At 39.5% G+C, this 19,852-nt stretch overlaps 1 protein-coding gene across 2 annotated transcripts in view; it reads right to left on the bottom strand.

The window, feature by feature from the left end:
• LOC117428387 (kinase suppressor of Ras 2-like) overlaps window positions 1-19,852 on the bottom strand; it is a 75,430-nt gene that overhangs the window by 31,229 nt on the left and 24,349 nt on the right. For both annotated transcript variants that reach the window (XM_058994321.1, XM_058994320.1), the window contains exons 5-10: window positions 13,896-14,098; window positions 7,569-7,638; window positions 5,931-6,014; window positions 4,809-4,876; window positions 4,317-4,349; window positions 2,126-2,244 (exon numbers count right to left, since the gene is read on the bottom strand). In XM_058994321.1, coding sequence (XP_058850304.1) covers window positions 2,126-2,244; window positions 4,317-4,349; window positions 4,809-4,876; window positions 5,931-6,014; window positions 7,569-7,638; window positions 13,896-14,098 — 577 coding nt within the window. The remainder of the gene's footprint in view (window positions 1-2,125; window positions 2,245-4,316; window positions 4,350-4,808; window positions 4,877-5,930; window positions 6,015-7,568; window positions 7,639-13,895; window positions 14,099-19,852) is intronic.

Raw genomic sequence — 19,852 nt, 5'->3', positions numbered from 1 at the left:
AAAGGAACAGGTTGTCTATTTGTAAATTATTATTTAAAGCTAATATCTTAACAGAGATTTTTTTTTATATGTTCATTGGGCAAGATTCTCAAACAGTATGGGCAGGAAGAGAATGCGCTGGGGTGCATGCATCAGGTCCGTTGAGTTCTTCAAATGTATTTTTAACAAGGATCCTGACAACTTCAATAAATGATCTGCTCTCTCCTGATTTAATAACACACCCCCACCACCATTAACATGTACATGAAATGAACAGATGTAAAGAACCTAAAGACCACAGACATTTTATAAGGTCTTGCTTTTTCAAACTGGACCACTGTTGTCCGTTTTAAAATGCGTCACGTCTAAAAAAGAACTTGATAAACAGGTTTTGAAAAAACAGGTTGAAGAATGCACACTGAAATAGAAATACAACGGCATTAATCAGGTATTACCAGTTTGAGATGTTCCCTAGGCATGAATAATTATTTATCTCAATATAGCTAGGCCTTCATTATTTTAACATGTTTCAGGAGAGGGAGATAATTTAATCTGAGTAGGCTAAATGGAGCGTCATTAATGTGCCCTTCAAGTTTGTCACAAAAAAAGAGAATATCAAACAGTATCTTATTTAAGCATAAACACTGAATTCTATCAAGACTTATTTCTTTTTGGTTAGGATATTGAGCTAAAGCGGACGGCTGACGGCACACGTTTCGGAGGATGCATCTGTCTTGATCTCTCTCGAGTCAGCGCGGGGGTGGCAGCGGTGAGCCGGGTTGAAATAAAAAAAAAAATGTGGGCTTTCCAAATTGGGGAGAAAACGAGAAGAAATAATTGCCGATTCCAAATGAAAAAAAAATAATAATATTGAGCTCAAGTTTTTTGACTGGTGCGTCAGATTCCAATGCTTAAGTACAGTATTACACCACAGTGAGTCAAGAATCTATATGAAGAGAGTTTTTCTTTTGAAAAAATATTAAAAGGTAGATTTTTCACGAGTCTAAACCAATAACCAACAGACATACTGTCAATGCATCACCTACCTGAACAAACACAGTATGATAAACCAGGCCAGGGTGATGTTGTTATGAAGTGCATAGACAATAGCACAAGGAGATCAGACTGGTGCATCTACTCCGTGGAGACGTTCCATTATGAATATAAAAGGTCACACAATAACGCTTTTCCCTTCTGGAAATGACTCACAGCTTACGCTGTGAATGCAACCCTGCAGCCCTTCTTAGTATAACTCCAGCGGAAACCCCAGACCTACCTGTGGCACAGTGTCTTTCAACCTCCAGGACATGAGCAAGGGAGTATCAATTCTCTTTTGACTCGTTTTTAAAGGAGCGCAGCTTGGCCCACATGAGGACATTGATTTTTTTGAGAGGGGAAAGCTGGTGTGTAAGCTGGAGTCCTGATTCTCTTTAAAGAGCCACCTAGTCAGAATGATCAAGCTTATTTTTGTAGCGCTGGCAATAAATAGCTGTGCTCTAGATGGGGCTGGCGCATACGTCTTTAACCCTTTCAGTCCTGTATTATTTTTGTCGAGCTGAAGTTCTATCATTCAAACTCCTTTGTTGAGTATACACGAGAATGGGACAAAAAAAAAATGTACATCAATTTCTACACGACCTCAGATCGGGATTTAGGAGTCCCGTGAGGTTCCAATGTGATTTCCGACAGAAGCACCATATCATTGTAAATGCCATTTGACAAGCAGAAAGGGTGCTGAGTTTCTAAAATGTTATATCAATCACAGTGTAAGACAACACTGTTCATACACACATGGTCAGTGCATGTAAAGGCAAGGTAGTGGGCTACTGCAATGGCATTGTTTAGAACATCATCCTTGCTTGCTATTTGTTAGATCCAGGACCGCAGCCAACTCAGAGGTGATCAGAATAGTACCCCCCGCCCCCCCAACACACACAACTTTAAGTTATAGACAATTCTGTAATGGATCTACAGTCAAAGATCTCTTGGTACTCCCATAAAAAACAGATATCTATCTCTCTCTATATATGTGCACAGTTCTGAAATGAACTGAGCATGGCCAGACTGCTTTCAAAGGGTTCAGTACACTAGACCTCCACTCCAATGGAAAGCCACAGAAACACGCTGTGCTGTCGGAGGGGCTTACCTTGTTAATTTTATTGGTTTTGGGGAGCGTTTGGCTGACGTGCAGGTCTGAATACCTGGGGGGTCTCCTCAGGGGGTTGTTTATGTCACAGGGGACAGATTCAGTTCGAACGAGACGTGCTGTAGGAGTTAAACAGAGAGAGAGAGAGAGAAGGTAAAGGACTTTAATATCCTCCCTGGACAGAGACGCTGGGGCTGGAGCTAGAGCTAGATGCATGGCAGGCATTATTACCAATCAGCTTTACAAAGAAGAAAAAACAACAGGATTACTTTCCACTTTGCGTAATTAAAAAATAATAGCTTCTAAGATACCTGAGGTCATTCATTATGATATGAAATATTAGGTGCATTTTTCTTTTTAATTATATTTTATAATGAATGTGGTAAACTTACTTTCTAATCACCTTAATTGATAAAAAGCAGAAACACATGGACTATTATAAATGCAGTTCATATGAATAAACATTTCCCCAGTTGCAGAATTATGTGTCAACGGGAAGGGAATGGTTTAAAAGAATGTGGAATGAAGAGACAGAAGCCCTTTAGAACTGGAAGGTGAGTAACTGAAACCAGAGTACTGTTAAAGTTAGCTGACATATAATTACCACTTGAATTCGCTAGTGTTTATAATAAACCCTTGCTTTAAGTCACCAGGAAGAGGCAGGTCGTAGTGATTTAAGAAGCCTCAGTTCTTTGCATGCCTTTGTTTCTGTTTGGTTTTGTGTTCTCTCTGTGCTAAGCACTAGCGCTGCGCCACACTGCTGGGATAGCAGACAGCGGAGTCACACATCGGTGTATGTCAGGTATATAGATTGAGCCACATACAACGAGGCAAAGTGAAGTGCCCAATTAAAAAATCATCTCAAAAATAAGGAAAATAAATATGACATTTCAAGTGACATTTCAAATGTGTATGACATTCAGAGTGACATTTCAAATGTAGCAAAATATCTCGACTTAAGAGAAAATTGGATGATGGGAGTCAGAATTTGAAGAATCAGACAGGCAGTCATCTTCAGTGCCAAATGCAGAGTGTACAATACAATACAATACAATGCAATACAATGCAATACAATGCAATACAATACAATGCAATGCAATACAATGCAATACAATACAATGCAATACATACACGCTGAGAAATGATTGGTGTATATTTTTTTCTTTAACTCTAGTTACTATCTTCCAGGACCGTCTTGTAACTCAAGAGATGTTATCCTAGTGCAATACACCTTCAATAAACAACACACCAATAAGTGTCTACCCTTAAAACAGCTTACTGCAGTGTTTATGCATGGTCATGTTTGCATTGTTCCCATGCTTTCCCCGTGGTTATACTGTGCATTTACCATAGTTTACCTTGGTTTGCTGTGTTTTTTAATATGCTTCACCTTTATTTGCTATTCTTTCCAATGCTTACCTATTCTTTACTTTCACTGTGCTTTATTTCACTTTGCTGTTCTTCTGATAAACTTGTATGAAGGTACATCATGAACTGAGGCTGACTTACTCCGTTTGGATCCAGTGAGAAGTTATATCACGCAACACTTAATAACATGGGAATTCATGCTTTACAGGGTTATCAGCTCCATCAGCATGGCCACTATAGGTTGTTCAAAGTGCATTATTTAAATTGACCGTATGTGTAAATACAGTCAGTTCCTGGTAATGAGATATCAGACATGTGGTGCCCACGAAGTAAACTTGACAGACATTCCTTGAAGGGTTTTCCATAGGCAGGGTCAACCAAGCCAGTGAGATCATGGGGTGAGGCTGGTTGGGGTCAGAAAGCAAGACCAACCAACCAATCGCGTCTCATGATCTGTTCTACACTTTGCAGCTGCCCTGCTGGCACAGTTCAGTGGCACAGGGGCACTTCCAGCTGTGTTCCTTCTTACAGAACCGCACCCTTCACTGGACTGAAGAGGCTGCGTGCATTTCCCTAATCGCTTTTACCTGCAATTAGGGAAAATAATGTGTAACAAACAGGCCAGGCTGCATACAGGTCTTCAAATCTCTGGCACAAAATCATGCCACACCTCACTGCCTTGGTGCAAAATCTGGTAACTGATTGATGGCAGTCAGAGGCTAATCTTTTATTTTCATTGCAATTTTTGGAGTGAGCATAATTGCAAGGGAGCAGCAGTGCAGAGTCACTGATGGGTTCTGTGTGCATTGTAACTCATCCATACCTGTGTATAAGTGGCTGCCCTCCTGCTGGACTCCTAAAAAAAAAATACATTGTCACTCGATCCTGCTGTCAGTTAATTCCCCTTAAAACAAACAAGGGGCAGGTTTATTAAGAGCTTTACATCGTAATTAAATCTGCACTCTTTATTTAACTAGTAAAAAAACAACTTAGACACACGTTTAAGTCTTTAAATGAAAGTGTTTTTGTTTAAAAGTTTGGCAGCTTCAGCAGTTTGAATTTACATTGAATTTACAACAAATTAGAAATCTGTTATTATTATTATTATTATTATTATTATTATTATTATTATTATTATTATTATTATTATTATTATTATTATAATAATAATAACAATAATAATATCCCCCATTTAATAATAAAAGTATCTAGAAAGTCTATACTGTATATTGCCAGTCTGTTACAGTGACATTCTAACAGAAACACAGTAAGCTCTAACTGTGCCAGACATGTCAAAGTTATGTTGAATCCAGACCTCCACGCTGAATAAGAAGTAAATGACACGGTGGAGCTTCTTTGGTGCATTTGTTGTGGCACTTCAACCTACAAGACAAAATATTTTAAAAAAATGAAAATGTTGGGGACAATTCGCAGTCAAAGTGAATGAAAGATCAATGAAAATTAATATAGCCAACTGCGATCAGTTTAAAGGAGTAGTTACCCAGACTGACACTTAGCAGTCCTCTTGTCTACCCAAAGTGCTGACAAAAAAACACTCTGATGATAAACTGTACAAATGAATGCGTTCGGTTTTGCAAATACCTTTATAGATGCATAAGAAAATACAAACTGGTGATGTTACTTTTTCTTTTTTTTTATTTGCTCAAGGCACAAGACCACAGGTCTGGGAGCAAATTAGACTTTCACTTTCCATTAAACAAATATTAAATATGAGTTCAGTATCAGCAATGTTGGCTTTGCTTCCTTGGCAATGCAGGAGGACTGTGCCACTAAGAAATCCTTTCTCCTGTGAGGTTACAATCACACTGAAGCCAGTGTTGATACAGAGAGGTGATGGTAATTAATTATCATGCTTGCAATAGTGACAGCTCCCCAGGGAATTATTAGAATTCTTCTCCTCCTGAAATGTCTAGCATGTGCTTCATTGACTTGAGAGAAAGCAGGCTCTCTGTACATAGATTGCATCTCTGTGTTTATGTCTGTATTAAAATGTCACCACACAGATTCAAAAATGTTATACCCAACATTGTTTTTTTAATGAAAACATTAAACAAGTCCCTTATAGCAATTATAGGTAGAGCTCTAAATAAAACAACGTATCACTGTAAACCCCTTTGAAGGACTATGTTGATATCAACAACATTTTTTCATACAGCGATTCTGGAAATGTAGAAAAATGATTCTATTATAACATTCCCATTAACACAAGCCCCTTCTCAAGATATTAAAAATGATTCGCATTCACATGTTTCCAGTCCACTTTTGTTTGTGGTTACCTGGACATTACTACACTGTATGTACGTGTCTATCCGATGGAATCTGTTTGGTTTGTTGCCCCCACATATTTGGAGGCAGTCGCTGAAACACATGACAGAAAAGACCATAAAAAAACGAGCATTGAAAGTCTGGAACATACTTGCAGTTTTTACATTTCAGTCCAAACAGCATTCCTTTCCCACATACTATGCATGTCTGTGACATCCAGTACTTGGTGGAAAACCTGCCAAGACATTAGAAGACATTTGCAGCTCACGTTATACTGCCATCGGGCCATTATATTTAATATCACTGGAGCTGGCTGTGAGAGAAAGTAGGTGACAAGGAATATGAGAAAAAAGAATATGTGTGTTCTCTAAGCAGCAATATGCTTGCATTATCAATATGATGATTATTATTAGTAGTAGTAGTAGTAGTAGTATTGTGTTTCGTTTTTATAAAAAAAATGAATAAAAATCATTCTAAAAAACAGAAAGAATATTGGGGCTAAAACGACCTCCCCTTTAAATCTGATGATAAATTGCATAGCAATTTGCTGCAGCTTGGGGATTAATTGTGGCAGTTGCAATTGCCTTAATAATCATCAAGATACCAGTCTAGTGTACCTGATCTGTTCTTTAATTGAATACAAATGACCTGACCTTAATGTATTTTATAAACCACAGCGTTACTGTTTCAGTCTGATGATGAAGAAAAGAGACCCCGATAGTGTATTTCAACAGTCGTCATAAACAAATTCAACAGCATGCTGTTAAAAAAAAATAATACATAAATCATAAATAAATACCTCCGCACTGCTTCTCTTTCACAAACCAGTTAGCAATCCTAACAATCTGTCACTTCATCACACATGCATTTACAAGGAGCATGACAAAGACACAACTGACCCAGCCGGCTTCATCACTGTCTGAGTGGCAGTGCACGGCTTCGATGTGGCTCCCATCACTCACCTTAATTCTGTTAAACCAGCAGGTAATAGAATATGAGTAATGGTGTTTGACAGAACTGGCGTATTTTCATCGGCCCCTCCATTTCACCTCATCCCAAATTTAATACAGTCTCCTCTTACTGGAAAAAGGATACTTAAACGACAGACATGCTGATAAATGACTAGCCTAAAATGAAACAGATTGTCTTTGTTTTTGACTGTGCATACCGGTGTCTGCTCCTTTTCAAAATAATCTCTGCTGATAGCTAATCCAATAAGAGCCCTTGATTTAATGGGGGTGGATAGCATCAGGCTATTGTTTTCTAGTCTGGCTGAAGACAGGGTCACTTTATTGTTGATGACAAAGCTACAGAACTAGTTTAAACCCTCCATCCATACAGATTTCTACAAACCTGCGGAATCCACATTTCCTTAATGTATATCTCATCAGGATAACTAGAACTATACTCCAGGCTTGATTACCCTTTTATGACATGCTATATATGTCCTGATGCACAGTCAATCCTGTTATGTGATTTTATCACGATTCTGCAGAAACTTTCTCCAAATCTTGGATGCATTAACAAAGACAAACATGATATTCTTTTTGAGTTGCAGTCAATGAATTGAAAAAAACACACCCATGCATTAAGAACCAGCTTTAGCATTGTCTCCCAGATTAAATATGTAAGAAATGAATTTGCAGTTATTTAAAATCCTCGTATTGATCACTGTCAGGGTGAAATTCATGGGGGGAACCTGTGATGAAAGTGACCCCAAACAGCACAGTCTACAGTAATTAGCATGATATTTCACTTGGGATGCGTTTTCTTCTTGGAGAAACGTTACCTGTGTTTTATTGAATTCCCCAGATCTCTACGGGGAATCTGAGGAGACCATCGAGGCACTGACAGTGTGTCTGCACAGAGAGAAAAGCAAGAGCCATGATTAACAACCCAGGAACTGAAATACTGGAACAGTAACGGAGAGACTACCAGGTTTAACAAATTCATTGAAATAAATGGATACAAAATAAAACACAGAATTAAACGGTATTTCATTTTTTCTGTATTATTCCAAATACCTAAACAACCTTAATGAGTCAAACTGGAACAGGAAAACCAGTGAGATTGAAATGAAATCAAAGTGAATGTTTGCGGAACTCTAAAAATGAAACACTGTACAGATAATTGTTTATTTCCCTCAAGAAACGTTTCCCAGAAATAAAGATACCTCTAGGGATTTGTGTTAAGTAAAAATTGCACAGATGATGGCTTTGGTCATTAGCTCCTGTGCTTGCTTTTAAAAAGACTTTTTGGAAAGTCACGGTGAAAATAGCAAACCATCTGTCATAGCGTGGAAACTGTAACTCCTACTGAACCAGGGTTACCACAGTCGTCAAGCCACAGACGGGCTCACAGAAATACGTTTTTAAATGGTAAAAGCTGGTGCTTTGTACAGATGCTATGGAACAGGTTCTTACTCAGAAGATCATGCTGTCGTCTTCAAAAAAACTGTTTATCACTGTATGTACTAAAGTTCAGCATAAATGGACACACACACACACATACATCACACACACACACACACACACACACACACACACATTGAGTTAAACTGTTATTATAATCACTGCTGAACAGAACAAAGGTTTATACGGGTTAAGTTGCTGTCTTATGTGCTTTCTCATAGGACTGGTGTGTGAGGGCTTTTGAATTTATGCCAGTAAGGTGGATTCAAAGACCTTTAGAAACTCATTAAACCCACAAGCAAGGACCAATATAAATGCTAAGTAATGACAGAGCTATCAGCACCGACCTACAGCATCTTTACCACTCGCTCAGTCTCCTTCTTTGGTAACGTTTCTGAGGTTTTAAACATAGATCACTCTGAGCTCCCTCCTGCCCGTATGCTACATAAACTTACCAGGCAATACGAGCCAATACATTACCCTACTTATGAAAGAGTGACCATCATTAGGGACCTAAAGGTCAAGGTCACAGCCCATCTGACCTGAGATGCCCACACACATAAAACCACCCACACTGCAATCACAAAAAAAGATTTAGCAGAATGATATCACATTATCTTAGTTTGTTCAGCCTTTGCAATTTGAAATCAGTGTTTTGTTTTGTTTTTATTCTACTTTTAAAACGACTGGCGTATTAGTTGAAGTCGTATTATGTAAGCTAACAATGCTTGAGTAAAGAGTTAATGAAAAGATTAGGAGTACAAATCTGAGTGCAGCTGTGTGAAGCATGCTGTTATCCGGATGCTATCAGGGAAGCAATGTTTTCTTGCCTGAGAAAGCGTTGATAAAACTGGCCTCACCTGAGCTGGTGTAAGCAGGAGTTGCCTGGTCAAAATGTGGCTGACACACAGGGATAAGCCAGAAACTATGTTTTGCATGGAAAGGGGTGTAAAGACTGTATAAAACAGAAGCACTTGGAGGTGAATTCGAGAAGCAACAAGATCCTCCATGAACACACCTGCACCGTGTCCGCTGCCTCCCAGAAACTGGGAACTGATCTCATTGCTTCATTTCTGTTAATCAATAGGGGCCTCGTTATTGTGTCTAATGATAACGATTAAGTTAGTGTGACTTTTGATTATTGGGATCAATGAAAGAAAACTTGTTAAATTGTGCTATAATCCTTGTTGTGTGCCTTCCTTCACGCGCAAAAATACATCAATGGATAATGTAGTTTCCTTACACTTGCCTGCTAATAAATATAGAAATGTGTTTCTGATATACAACAAGGAATCCAGGAATGGAGAAACAAACACCTTGTTGTGTCTGCTAAAGCTCTCAGAATGGCTCCTTCTGTTTTACTTACAACCCTCCTCCAAATAATCATTAAAAAAACAAAACCCTTCACAATTAGCATCACTGTTACAAAACGGAGGACCGGGGGAAAGTTTTTTAATTGCTTGTTTTCCATCGTCCACTGTACTCTTTTTACTGTATCAAAGAAGCAAAGAAGCCTGACTTTCTGTTAATTGTTTTAATTAAGCAAGAAAAGTGATCTAAAGAAATGAGCAATGTTTTTATGCAGACGCTTATTAAAGTAGTTAGTTCTTCTCGCTAATTGAGCTCATGACTAAGACCCTCGGTATTCATTAGAGAGGTAGCAGTTTGAATTTCAGACGAAGGTACTTTGTTATTTCGTCTTGGTGAGCACTCGAGTTAAGCTGTATTCTTTTGAGAGACCAGATATCTTAAGTGTTGTTTTGTTTTCTCCTCTGGGAAAAAGGTTAAATAATAATTATTTTCTGCCCCATTGATGAAAAACGCTTTCAAACATTGAAGCTGGAGATTTTTTTGCAAGAACTAGTTTCTAACTGTGTGACGCATAACACTCGACTGAAGCCCGATACTTCATGGTTCTGTTCCCATAGCAACTCAAGGAAGCCAGCCAGTCAGAACTGTTATTGGGTCTCTAGTGTTTTTAAATATGGTAAGTAAAGGCCCATTCAGTCATCTAGACCAGATACCTAATAAAAATTATTAAAAGAAACTTCATAGCTGCTGTAAAGTTTGAAAAGGTCTTTATGTAGATTAAACACTACAGTATTACACAGGATATGAATGTTCCAGGAGTAGTTATTCCAGGAATTAGGATGGTTGAATAACACACAGCTGCATTAAAGGCCTAAACTGCAGGCATTTTCTGGTAACTGTCAAAGAGCTGCTTCTGGTGTTCATGAATCATTAGTTCAATCAGAACTCGGTAGAGGTTTGTGTCCTAAACGCTGCGTAGCTGTTTAGCATGCACAGAAATATAAAATAGCTTGAATGTATAGATCAGATCAAGAATGTACATTCAATTAAAAAATAAATTAAAAAAAAACCTTCTCAGGCTGTTAAGATAGCTGTTGCAAAGTGTTGTTTCTATGGAAACCATGTAGAGACGTGACCACCTTTGACATGAGGAATGAAAGTTATTAGAATTTAGTGAGCATTACATCTGAAACCTCACAATGCACACTCAATCGCAACAGCACACTAACAGGAATGTAAACTAAATCAGAACCCTACACTGCTCTTCAATATCCCCTTCAGTCACTGCGTGTGTAAATGCACCACGTTAAGTTTCTTATCTCTGTATCTATTCTATCATGAATAATGTTGTTTTTTTTAAGTCTTGGCAGGGCAGCTTCTTGAACTCCATAGAGTTCACATGCAAACTGTTTTAACGTAGGAGACGCACGTGTGTGCACAACCCACCTCCACTCGAGTGTGTGGACAGGGTGGGAATGGGGAAGGGTTATAATTGAAGGTACGCTGCATGTTTAGATATACACTTTCATCAGTCTAAAACAAAGGGCGATGATTACAATATGTCTAATTAAAAACAACAGTCCTTCTGACATTTAGTAGAATTCATTAAGTGAGGTTTACTGGAGAGGAGATTATTAAACACAACTTTCAGAAGCCTGCCTGGGATTTGAATGATAATCCTCCCAAGTCCCAAACCAGTTGCATACAGTAATGAATATCAGCACACTGAGACTCCATCTAATTGAGAGGAGAGATGAACACAAGATGAGTGCCTGTACTAGCGCCAAACAATGCAAACTCAATCCTGGTTTGTCCACACAGCACTAACAATCTTCACCTTACAAAGCGACACAGAAGGACTGGGATTCCATTCTGCACCATCCACTCAACGCAGCAAAATACACTCAAGAGTCCAAAATAAGATTGATTTACTTTGTTACTATCTTCCCGTGCTGGGATGATGGCTTTTTTCATGTTCGAACATTCTTTCAAAATTGAAATGCATGGAAAGTATAATTTGTACCATATTACAGAAAAAAACAATTCTCTCTCAGGAGTAAAATATAACTGGCATCTCATCAAAATACCTCTAAACAGATCAAGGGAAGCACTGTGCTGTACGGTGGTCTGTGTGCTGTTCATTACAAACATCATTGATGGTTTGGTTCTCTTTTCACCTTTTTGATACAGTCGTTTATACATGAAGAAATACAAACATGGTCATTTTTGTCAGCGAATACGTTTCAGACAGTGTATGTCTACGAATACGTTTCAGATAGGAGACTGTGTGGTCCAGTGGTTAAACAAAAGGGCTTGTAACCAGGAGGTCCCCGGTTCAAATCCCACCTCAGCCACTGACTCACTGTGTGACCCTGAGCAAGTCACTTAACCTCCTTGTGCTCCGTCCTTCGGGTGAGATGTAATTGTAAGTGACTCTGCAGCTGCTGCATAGTTCACACACCCGAGTCTCTGTAAGTCTGCTAAATAAACAAATAATAATAAAATAATAATGTTGGACATTCTGAACATGCATCCCATTACTACTGCAGTATATCATCTTAGGCACTGCTCTTGCATGCTTTGTGCACGACCTCATAAATATCAGTTTCGCTGGCGTGCCAAAATAAACCTGGTAGTGAAACACAGTCTGCTGTCCTCGTTATGCAGGTGCAGAAGGCCAGCTAATTTGTTGGTTTATCTTACAGGTGTTCCTGTGGCCCGCGGCAGCAAAGAGAGGCAGAGCTCCCAGAGATTCATTTAGCATCACATGAAGTACGTCTGCTTGTTTTCTTTTGAGCTCTTGTTCTTTAAAGATACAAAGCTGTGGACTTCAGTCAGCGTATCACAGCGGTATAACCACAGCTATATATTACAGCAGGTCAATCTGCAGTTATGATGGGTTCCTGAATTTCAATATCAATTATTATTTTTATTTTATTTTTTTCCTTTTACTGCAATAGGTTTTACATTGCTTCCACTTAAAATTCCCTTTATTTTAAATATAGCATTGATTAATATTTTTTTGGTTTTTGTTTTTGTTCTAAAATGTGCGCATTCAATTTCAGCAATTCTTTTCCGGTTATGAGGTAAATGCATAATAATATACAATTAAATATAAAATATACAGAATAAAAAAAACATCATCATTTATTTAAAGAAAGTGTGACAGCCCAACAAACACACACAAGACAAATACCCATGGGAAGCACAGCATGAATCGCTGATCCCACTTCTTAGCTTCCTTTGTGCTCGGGGGAGAATCCAGCATAAGTTCATCAATCTATATAAGTGCACAATGCACACTTTGGAATGAGCTGGAGCCCATTACTTGTGTTCGCAGTGACACTTTAGGGTTATGTCTGGACCAGTATTTTATTTTTATTTTTGACAGTGTCTTTGTCATTCACAGTCCCCTCACATCATGGGCCACTCGAGGCCCCTATTTTGCGAGAGCGACACTTTTATCGTTTCCGAGGGTGCAGTGTTAATGTGACGCCAGACTAGCAGCTTGTATGCAGTGGCACGCTGCCTTTGAAAATGATTAGAAATGCAAATGCAGTCAGTCTACGATAGAGGCTCTGGCCATCCGTCTATTCATACTTCTCTGGAAACTAGTCAGAGGTGTGATTTGACAGGATGCGGCCCTGAATTACAAAGACATCACTGTCCTAGTTTAGATTTGAGCAAGGCTGCAGTTGGTCGAAAGCAGTATTTGGTGAACGTGGCTTTCACTTTTGTGTTCACTTCAATTGATATTTTCCATGTGACAGGTTATTCAAAATGCCAGACAATGCTATCCTAATAATACAGTAGGTTAGTCGGAATTTTATTACAGGAACTAAATATCATTGCAGAGCCAGTGTTTTATGGGGTCATATTTCCCTTCCTTTTTCCACCCACGTTCAAAACCTGAATCACATTTCCCTTTGGAATCCTTGTAAGGAAGCGCAGTGAGACAGACCCTGAGTGCGGATCTCATAATGTGTGTGGAGTCTGCTTCTCAATATGCATGCACAGTATATCACACTAACCCAATGACGCAGTGTTTAGGGTTAGACTTCATTTAGAGGTGATGACTATGCATTGGAATTTCAATACATGTGTCTGTTAATACAAAGCTGAGGCCATATGCATGTAGAAATCTTTAGCACTACCATCTTCATATACACGACAGAAATGTTGTAGACTTTTGTCCAGACATACCATTTATATATATATATTAAGGTATGTTCTGCCAGCCATGAATAAATCTAAATGATTAGGTCTCTACAGGGCTGTTAAATGACATGTCTGATGCACCTCAATGGCTCTGTCAGTGTTATAGTTTTAATTTAATTCCACCAAGCCAGGATTTTCCACTGAACTCCCGCAGCACTTCTGAAACCAGGACTTACTTGCAGAGAAAGTGGCATCGCTGTGAACAGGCGGAGTCGAGGGCAGGAAAGACGGATACCCGACGAAGAAGGACCGCAGGGAGCGCTCGGAGAGGAGAGGGGAGCGCTGGGAGAGGAGAGGGGAGCGCTGGGAGGGGATGTTCTCACAGCTCCCCACGCTGTTGTGGATCTTGAGATTCAGGGGTTTGTTCTTCTTCTTAGCTCTGAAAAAAAAAACAGTAGCATTGAAAGAAGGGGAAAGAAACAGGCGACAATGCTCATTGTTACACTGGTGAAGAAAGTTATCATTATTATTGATGATTTGAATGATCTATTACTATTTTGTCATTTTTACTACTACTTCTGACATGTAAAGCGTTTTGAGATCCGGTGGTACGAAAGGCGCTATATAAATAAAATATATTGAATTGAAATTGCAGTGTGTGTAAACAAGTCCTTAGCGATTTATAATATAGGAGGCGGTGTGGTCCAGTGGTTAAAGAAAAGGGCTTGTAACCAGGAGGTCCCCGGTTCAAATCCCACCTCAGCCACTGACTCACTGTGTGACCCTGAGCAAGTCACTGAACCTCCTTGTGCTCCGTCTTTTGGATGAGACGTTGCTGTAAGTGACTCTGCAGCTGATGCATAGTTCACATACCCGAGTCTCTGTAAGTCTCCTTGGATAAAGGCTTCTGCTAAATAAACAATAACACTGGAATTGCTCACCAAGTGTAGAAAAGCTGCTGGAATGCAACAGAGGACCATTACAGTGCTCTGTCATTATCTCTCTTCTCATTTGTTTGCAAATTACCTGAAATGTAATTAGTTTCCTTAGTGTTGTACCAAAACATAATCAGAGGGTTGCTCATAATCAGTCCAGTTCACGACTCTTTAAGTAAAATAAATACATATCATTTGCTACATGAATCATTTCCTGTGATAAGATCTCACTCTGTGAGTACAGCACGGAGGTCCATACAGATGAATGGTGGCATGCTTTAATTACAGTGGGTTTAAATTTATCGGTGTGAACGAGGGCAAATTCCCGATGGAAGAGCACAGACAGGAGGTATCGGAAAGAGCCGATTCCAGCGGGGAAGGGGTTAAAGGGAGTTCTGTTAGATAGCTCTCTCTGTGTTGCTTTCTAGACACTACTTTTTCCACTTTAACATGAAGCTCACCACGTATCACTGTCCTATTTCACTAGGATCATGTGAGAGCACAATGCCTTATTACACTTCAGCCTGCTGTCCGCTCAGTAATCTGCACACATGGTACTTAACACAGCTTTACTTCCTGAACTTTATTGATGCAATTGCCTGTTTTAAGAAGCAACTTAAGATACTAAGGAAACAGCCTGGAATTAGCCTTTTTGTTTGTTTGTTTTGGCAGAAACATATGGCTCCAGTTTAGCTTAAACTGCATTAGCATGTGAAAATTGAATTGTGTTACTCTGTCTCTCCATGTCTACCGATCTGCAAATACTCCAAGTGATAGATGTGCAGATTGAAATGGATTGCTAGATCAATAGATTTATTTCCAGTCTTATCGAAACAAGAATGAAAAGCACCCTCTTCTGGAATAAACGTGCCCTGCCAGTGGTTCAGACTGTTTGTTAGAGTAATTTGAGAGCCCTTACAAGCACCTTCGTTGGTTTTTGATGCTACCTCCTCGGTTTGTTCAGTATAACGAACATTTTCATTTGAAATTGCCCGCGTTACCGTCAGCCAGAGAGCCCTCGGGTGCGGGCATTCAGAATACTGAACCTTCAATATTTCGGGGTCCCAGATATCGGTCTCATGTTCGGTATGTTTTTGTGGTCTCATTGTAAAGCAAATAACGCGTTTCACGAGCACATTTCATTTTCTCTTAACAAAGCCAGTCTCAGGACTGAGGAGGATAACGTGAGCAGTTTGCTTTTCCGGGCAGCAATTACCAGACATAAGCTGTTACCAAATCACCGCTTATTATTTATTACAGACACCTGCAACCTATCATGTCCAACCCAGCAAAGAATAATAACCATGGGCTAATCTGGTGACATCGTTTCATTGGCTTACACCTGATGAGACGGAGATTCAAACGCAATTGCATCCAAACTCAATCATTTAGTTTTTGTTTCTCAATGAATTTCAATAAAGTAGGCTGATCATGCAGTCATGATCCATTTCATACACTGCTTTCATATGCATATGAGCATGTGTTCCTATGAACGTTCACCTTTTCCCATTGCATTAAGAACATGATATATTGTGGTAAAGGATGTGTGTGTTTGGTTGATTTAAATGGTAATTAAGTCAATTTCATTATAGTTGCACACATGGTTTGTGGATCGCTGTGTGGAGTTTGCATGGTCATTTTGCACTTTTCCTATGATTTTACTATGCATTTACCACAGTTTAGCATGGTTTGCCATGTTTATTAATATGCTTTACCATACCTCCCTGGGCTTACAATGCTTTCACTACACTGTGTTACACTGCTATGCTTTTAGTATAGTAAACTTTTATAAGGGAATATACTGTACATGTGTAATTACAAAAGAAGCTGGCAATGTTTATAGCAAAACACTTATTACATGTGTCCTGGTATAGTTACAATGCAGTTACATGTGCTAATTAATACTACATAGAATGAAATACTACCATTTAAATATTAACCCCTGTAAAAACAAGCTGGCATCTCATTTACAGTACAGTGGAAATCGACAAGAACAAAAATGTCAAAGCAGACATGAAAAGCACATATTAATAAAACGAAAACTGACAAGCCTAATCACATCTGTGCATTATTAAAAGTGAGGCCAGGTTCCATCAGTTTACATTACTTTGAAATCTGCGTTCACCAAAATAGCCACCTTCAGCTCTGAGCAAAAGACTCCTGGAAACACACACAGCATCTATGCAAGGAATGTTTCGTTACACTCAAGTGAGTCATCCTGCAAGTCTGGAAAATGCTGCCATAGATGGTCTGAGTTCCTTTGCTGTGTTCCTCGCATGTCACTGGCAATTCTATTCCAAATAAGTTCAACGGGCATCGGTTCTTTAAGCTGAGGTGTCACAATACCCTGTGTTTCATCTCCTTTCTTCATGTGCAATAAAGCAACGCTGTAAGAAGATTCTATGACATCTTCCTAGGGCTAGGAAGCCACAAGTGCATTTTAGTTTGTGTTTTCATATATATTTGTATTTACTGCACATGTATTCTGTTGAAATCAATTGCTTTCCTATTCTTAGCTCAGTCCAGGGCGAGTAACAATGAGGTCAAATCAACTATGTGTTTCTCCAGCAATGTTTTCCAAAACAGCAGTGCAATAAGAAGTCATGGTGATAGTGTAAATTGAGCTCCCAGTAAAAAAGACACGTGGTTGGTTGTACAGTTTTAACATTCCCAGCAAAGTGCATTTTGTCTTTAATGACCGAGGCACTACGCTAATGAAAAATTATTGAACCATTTTTCTCTTTTGGTTTTAAAAAATAATAATGACTGCCGGTGAATTTTTTGCACTTCCCGAGGGATCTCTTGAGTGTCAAAACTGTCAGAGTTAGTGGCAATTTACAACGCTTTCAGCTGTGCTTCTGAATGTATTTAAAGCTAAATATCTCTGAGGGATGACAGGAGACACACTTAGAGAGGGGGTGACACACAGCACCCTTCCTCTGCAGAATGTGGGTTCAGTGGTGAGATAGGTTCAGGATGTTACTTCATGCCATGATAGTTTCCAGCTCTGGACTAGCCAGATTATTATACCTTTCTAGGGAGTACTGTGACTGAACACTAAAGGCTCAATTCAATTTACTTTTCAGCTGGGGAGAGGAAAATGCCTCCGTAAAATGATAAGTTCAGGCAATAAATACTGTGAATGCGGAGCAATATTTATTTTGATCGGATTGCCATACATTGATGACCTGTTAATTCAATCCAGCTAAATGGGGATACTATAGGCTAGCAGCTCCCTCGGGTCCAATGCCTGTGTCCCTGGACTCCAAACTGATCTATTTACCAATCAAATACAACAGGCTTATCTTTGATAAATCCAGGGCTTCACAAACCAAAGGCAGCTAGGCTACTCAACACAGAGCGTGACTAGTCTACAGCTGCTATTAAACAGAAGTGTGCTGTTGTACAGGGCCTATGTTATCTGCACACAAGATAAGATGTACTGTCATTATGACAAGTCCGAGATTAGTTAAAACCAAGCTCTGAAACATTTCAATTCATTTCAAAGGCACCCTAACACTGCTACTTGCCTTCAGTTTGCAGCCACTTATATACTCAGGGATCCAATCTGTGCTGCTGGTCTTGTCAAGCCTCACACCCCCCCTTCAAAAGCATAGGTAATAAAAAAAGAATTGCAAACTACGCAAGCTTTACCACATTAGAAATCACGAGCTGTGGGTGTTAGTGCTGTTCACGGCACCCACCTGGGAAGAATCCCACGCTGACAGTAAAGGTAAAGGGACCTGTTGACCCGTTTTCTGTTACATTGTTTACTGATGTGAAAAATGAAGCCGAATATACTGTAAGCAGCAAGACGAAACACTAAAATGGTTTTGTGATGAAGGCGAGGAGATCCGATCTATTAAAACAGCTACTGTGCATACTCCTGAAGACAGATATACTCGAGACTCACAGGCGCTGTTTGAGTGCTTGCTTTTCATAACAAAAGGGGCCCCCGACTTCAATGCAGTAGCTGTCAATGCTGTTTAGATATGCTACCATTTACAGGAGTTGAATCCAAAGACTAAGAACTATAAGCACAAGTGTCCCACGCCTGTGTTGTGCTGCGTTATAGTTTATATTAAAAGATGAGCATTTATTTTTTAAGTCATTTTTCATTTTAGTTTGATAAAAAACAAAACGCAAGCTGTAGTTAACTAATTTGATGCATTACATTTAGACTTCACTTTTGAGGTTAACAAAATAAGAGTAGGTTCTCCAATTTCTCTAGAAAGTATAGTTAAAGAGAATATTATAAGAACAGGTAGATGCCAGTTAAAAATGATCCAAGAAATTACAATTAATCTCTCTCTCTCTCTGTCACTCTGTCTCTCTGTCTGTCTCTCTGTCTCTCTCTCTCTCTCTCTCTCTGTCTCTCTGTCTCTCTCTCTCTCTCTCTCTCTGTCACTCTGTCTCTCTGTCTGTCTCTCTGTCTCTCTGTCTCTGTCTCTCTGTCTCTCTCTCTCTGTCTCTCTCTCTCTCTCTCTCTCTCTCTCTCTCTCTGGTATCAATAAGAGACAGTTGCTCTCTTGGCTTGCACATTATTAATGCTTAGTATCCGTGATGGTCTCTCCACGGCCTGCGGCTGTTGAGTTTTCAGACAGGAGGCGTTTTGAAATTCTGTCACAACTGAACGAGCTGTGCTGCCATCAACATGTTTAATTCCCATTCAGCTCCCTGGTCATCTCTCCATCCGATCCAGCTGAGAGACTCAACATCAGGACCATAACAAACTGAGCATGTAACGTCACTGTGACTCTACTGGAATGCCAAAACTGTGAACATGGTACCGCTGTGGTACTGCTATACTAATGACTCATACCACTGAGGCTGCCTTTATGCAGCTGTAACCCCAATTGCAGGGCCGTGCACCAAGCTAAACATGCAATAATGGATGAAAGTCAAAACGTTGCTTTGTTCTCTTTCAATAATAATTAATAAAGAATGGAAATTTGATCTCTGATCTAGTGTTACGACGCTGCGCCTCTGTGTATCAGTGTTGGGATATTTGGGAGACTGATCCTGGAGGTAGCACCCCTTACTTGCTTTGCCTTTGAAGTTACGGTGAGGGAATGTAAAGAAGGAAGATGGGAAGGGAACATCAAGGCTTTCATGGGACTTCAGCTACTGGCTTTAAGAAAGGCAAAAGCGCAAACAAAATTAAAAAACCCGAACTGCCCGTCCTAAAGCAGATGACATCACTGCGGCCACTTAAATCTCCCCAGGCGCACTCTTCACCACGCAGCTGCCATTTCCAG

This window comes from Acipenser ruthenus, chromosome 21, assembly GCF_902713425.1.
Source record: "Acipenser ruthenus chromosome 21, fAciRut3.2 maternal haplotype, whole genome shotgun sequence".
In the NCBI taxonomy this organism is placed as follows: domain Eukaryota; kingdom Metazoa; phylum Chordata; class Actinopteri; order Acipenseriformes; family Acipenseridae; genus Acipenser; species Acipenser ruthenus.
The sequence above is the reverse complement of the archived record's forward strand: the minus strand, read 5'-3'. Positions and strand labels throughout refer to the sequence as shown.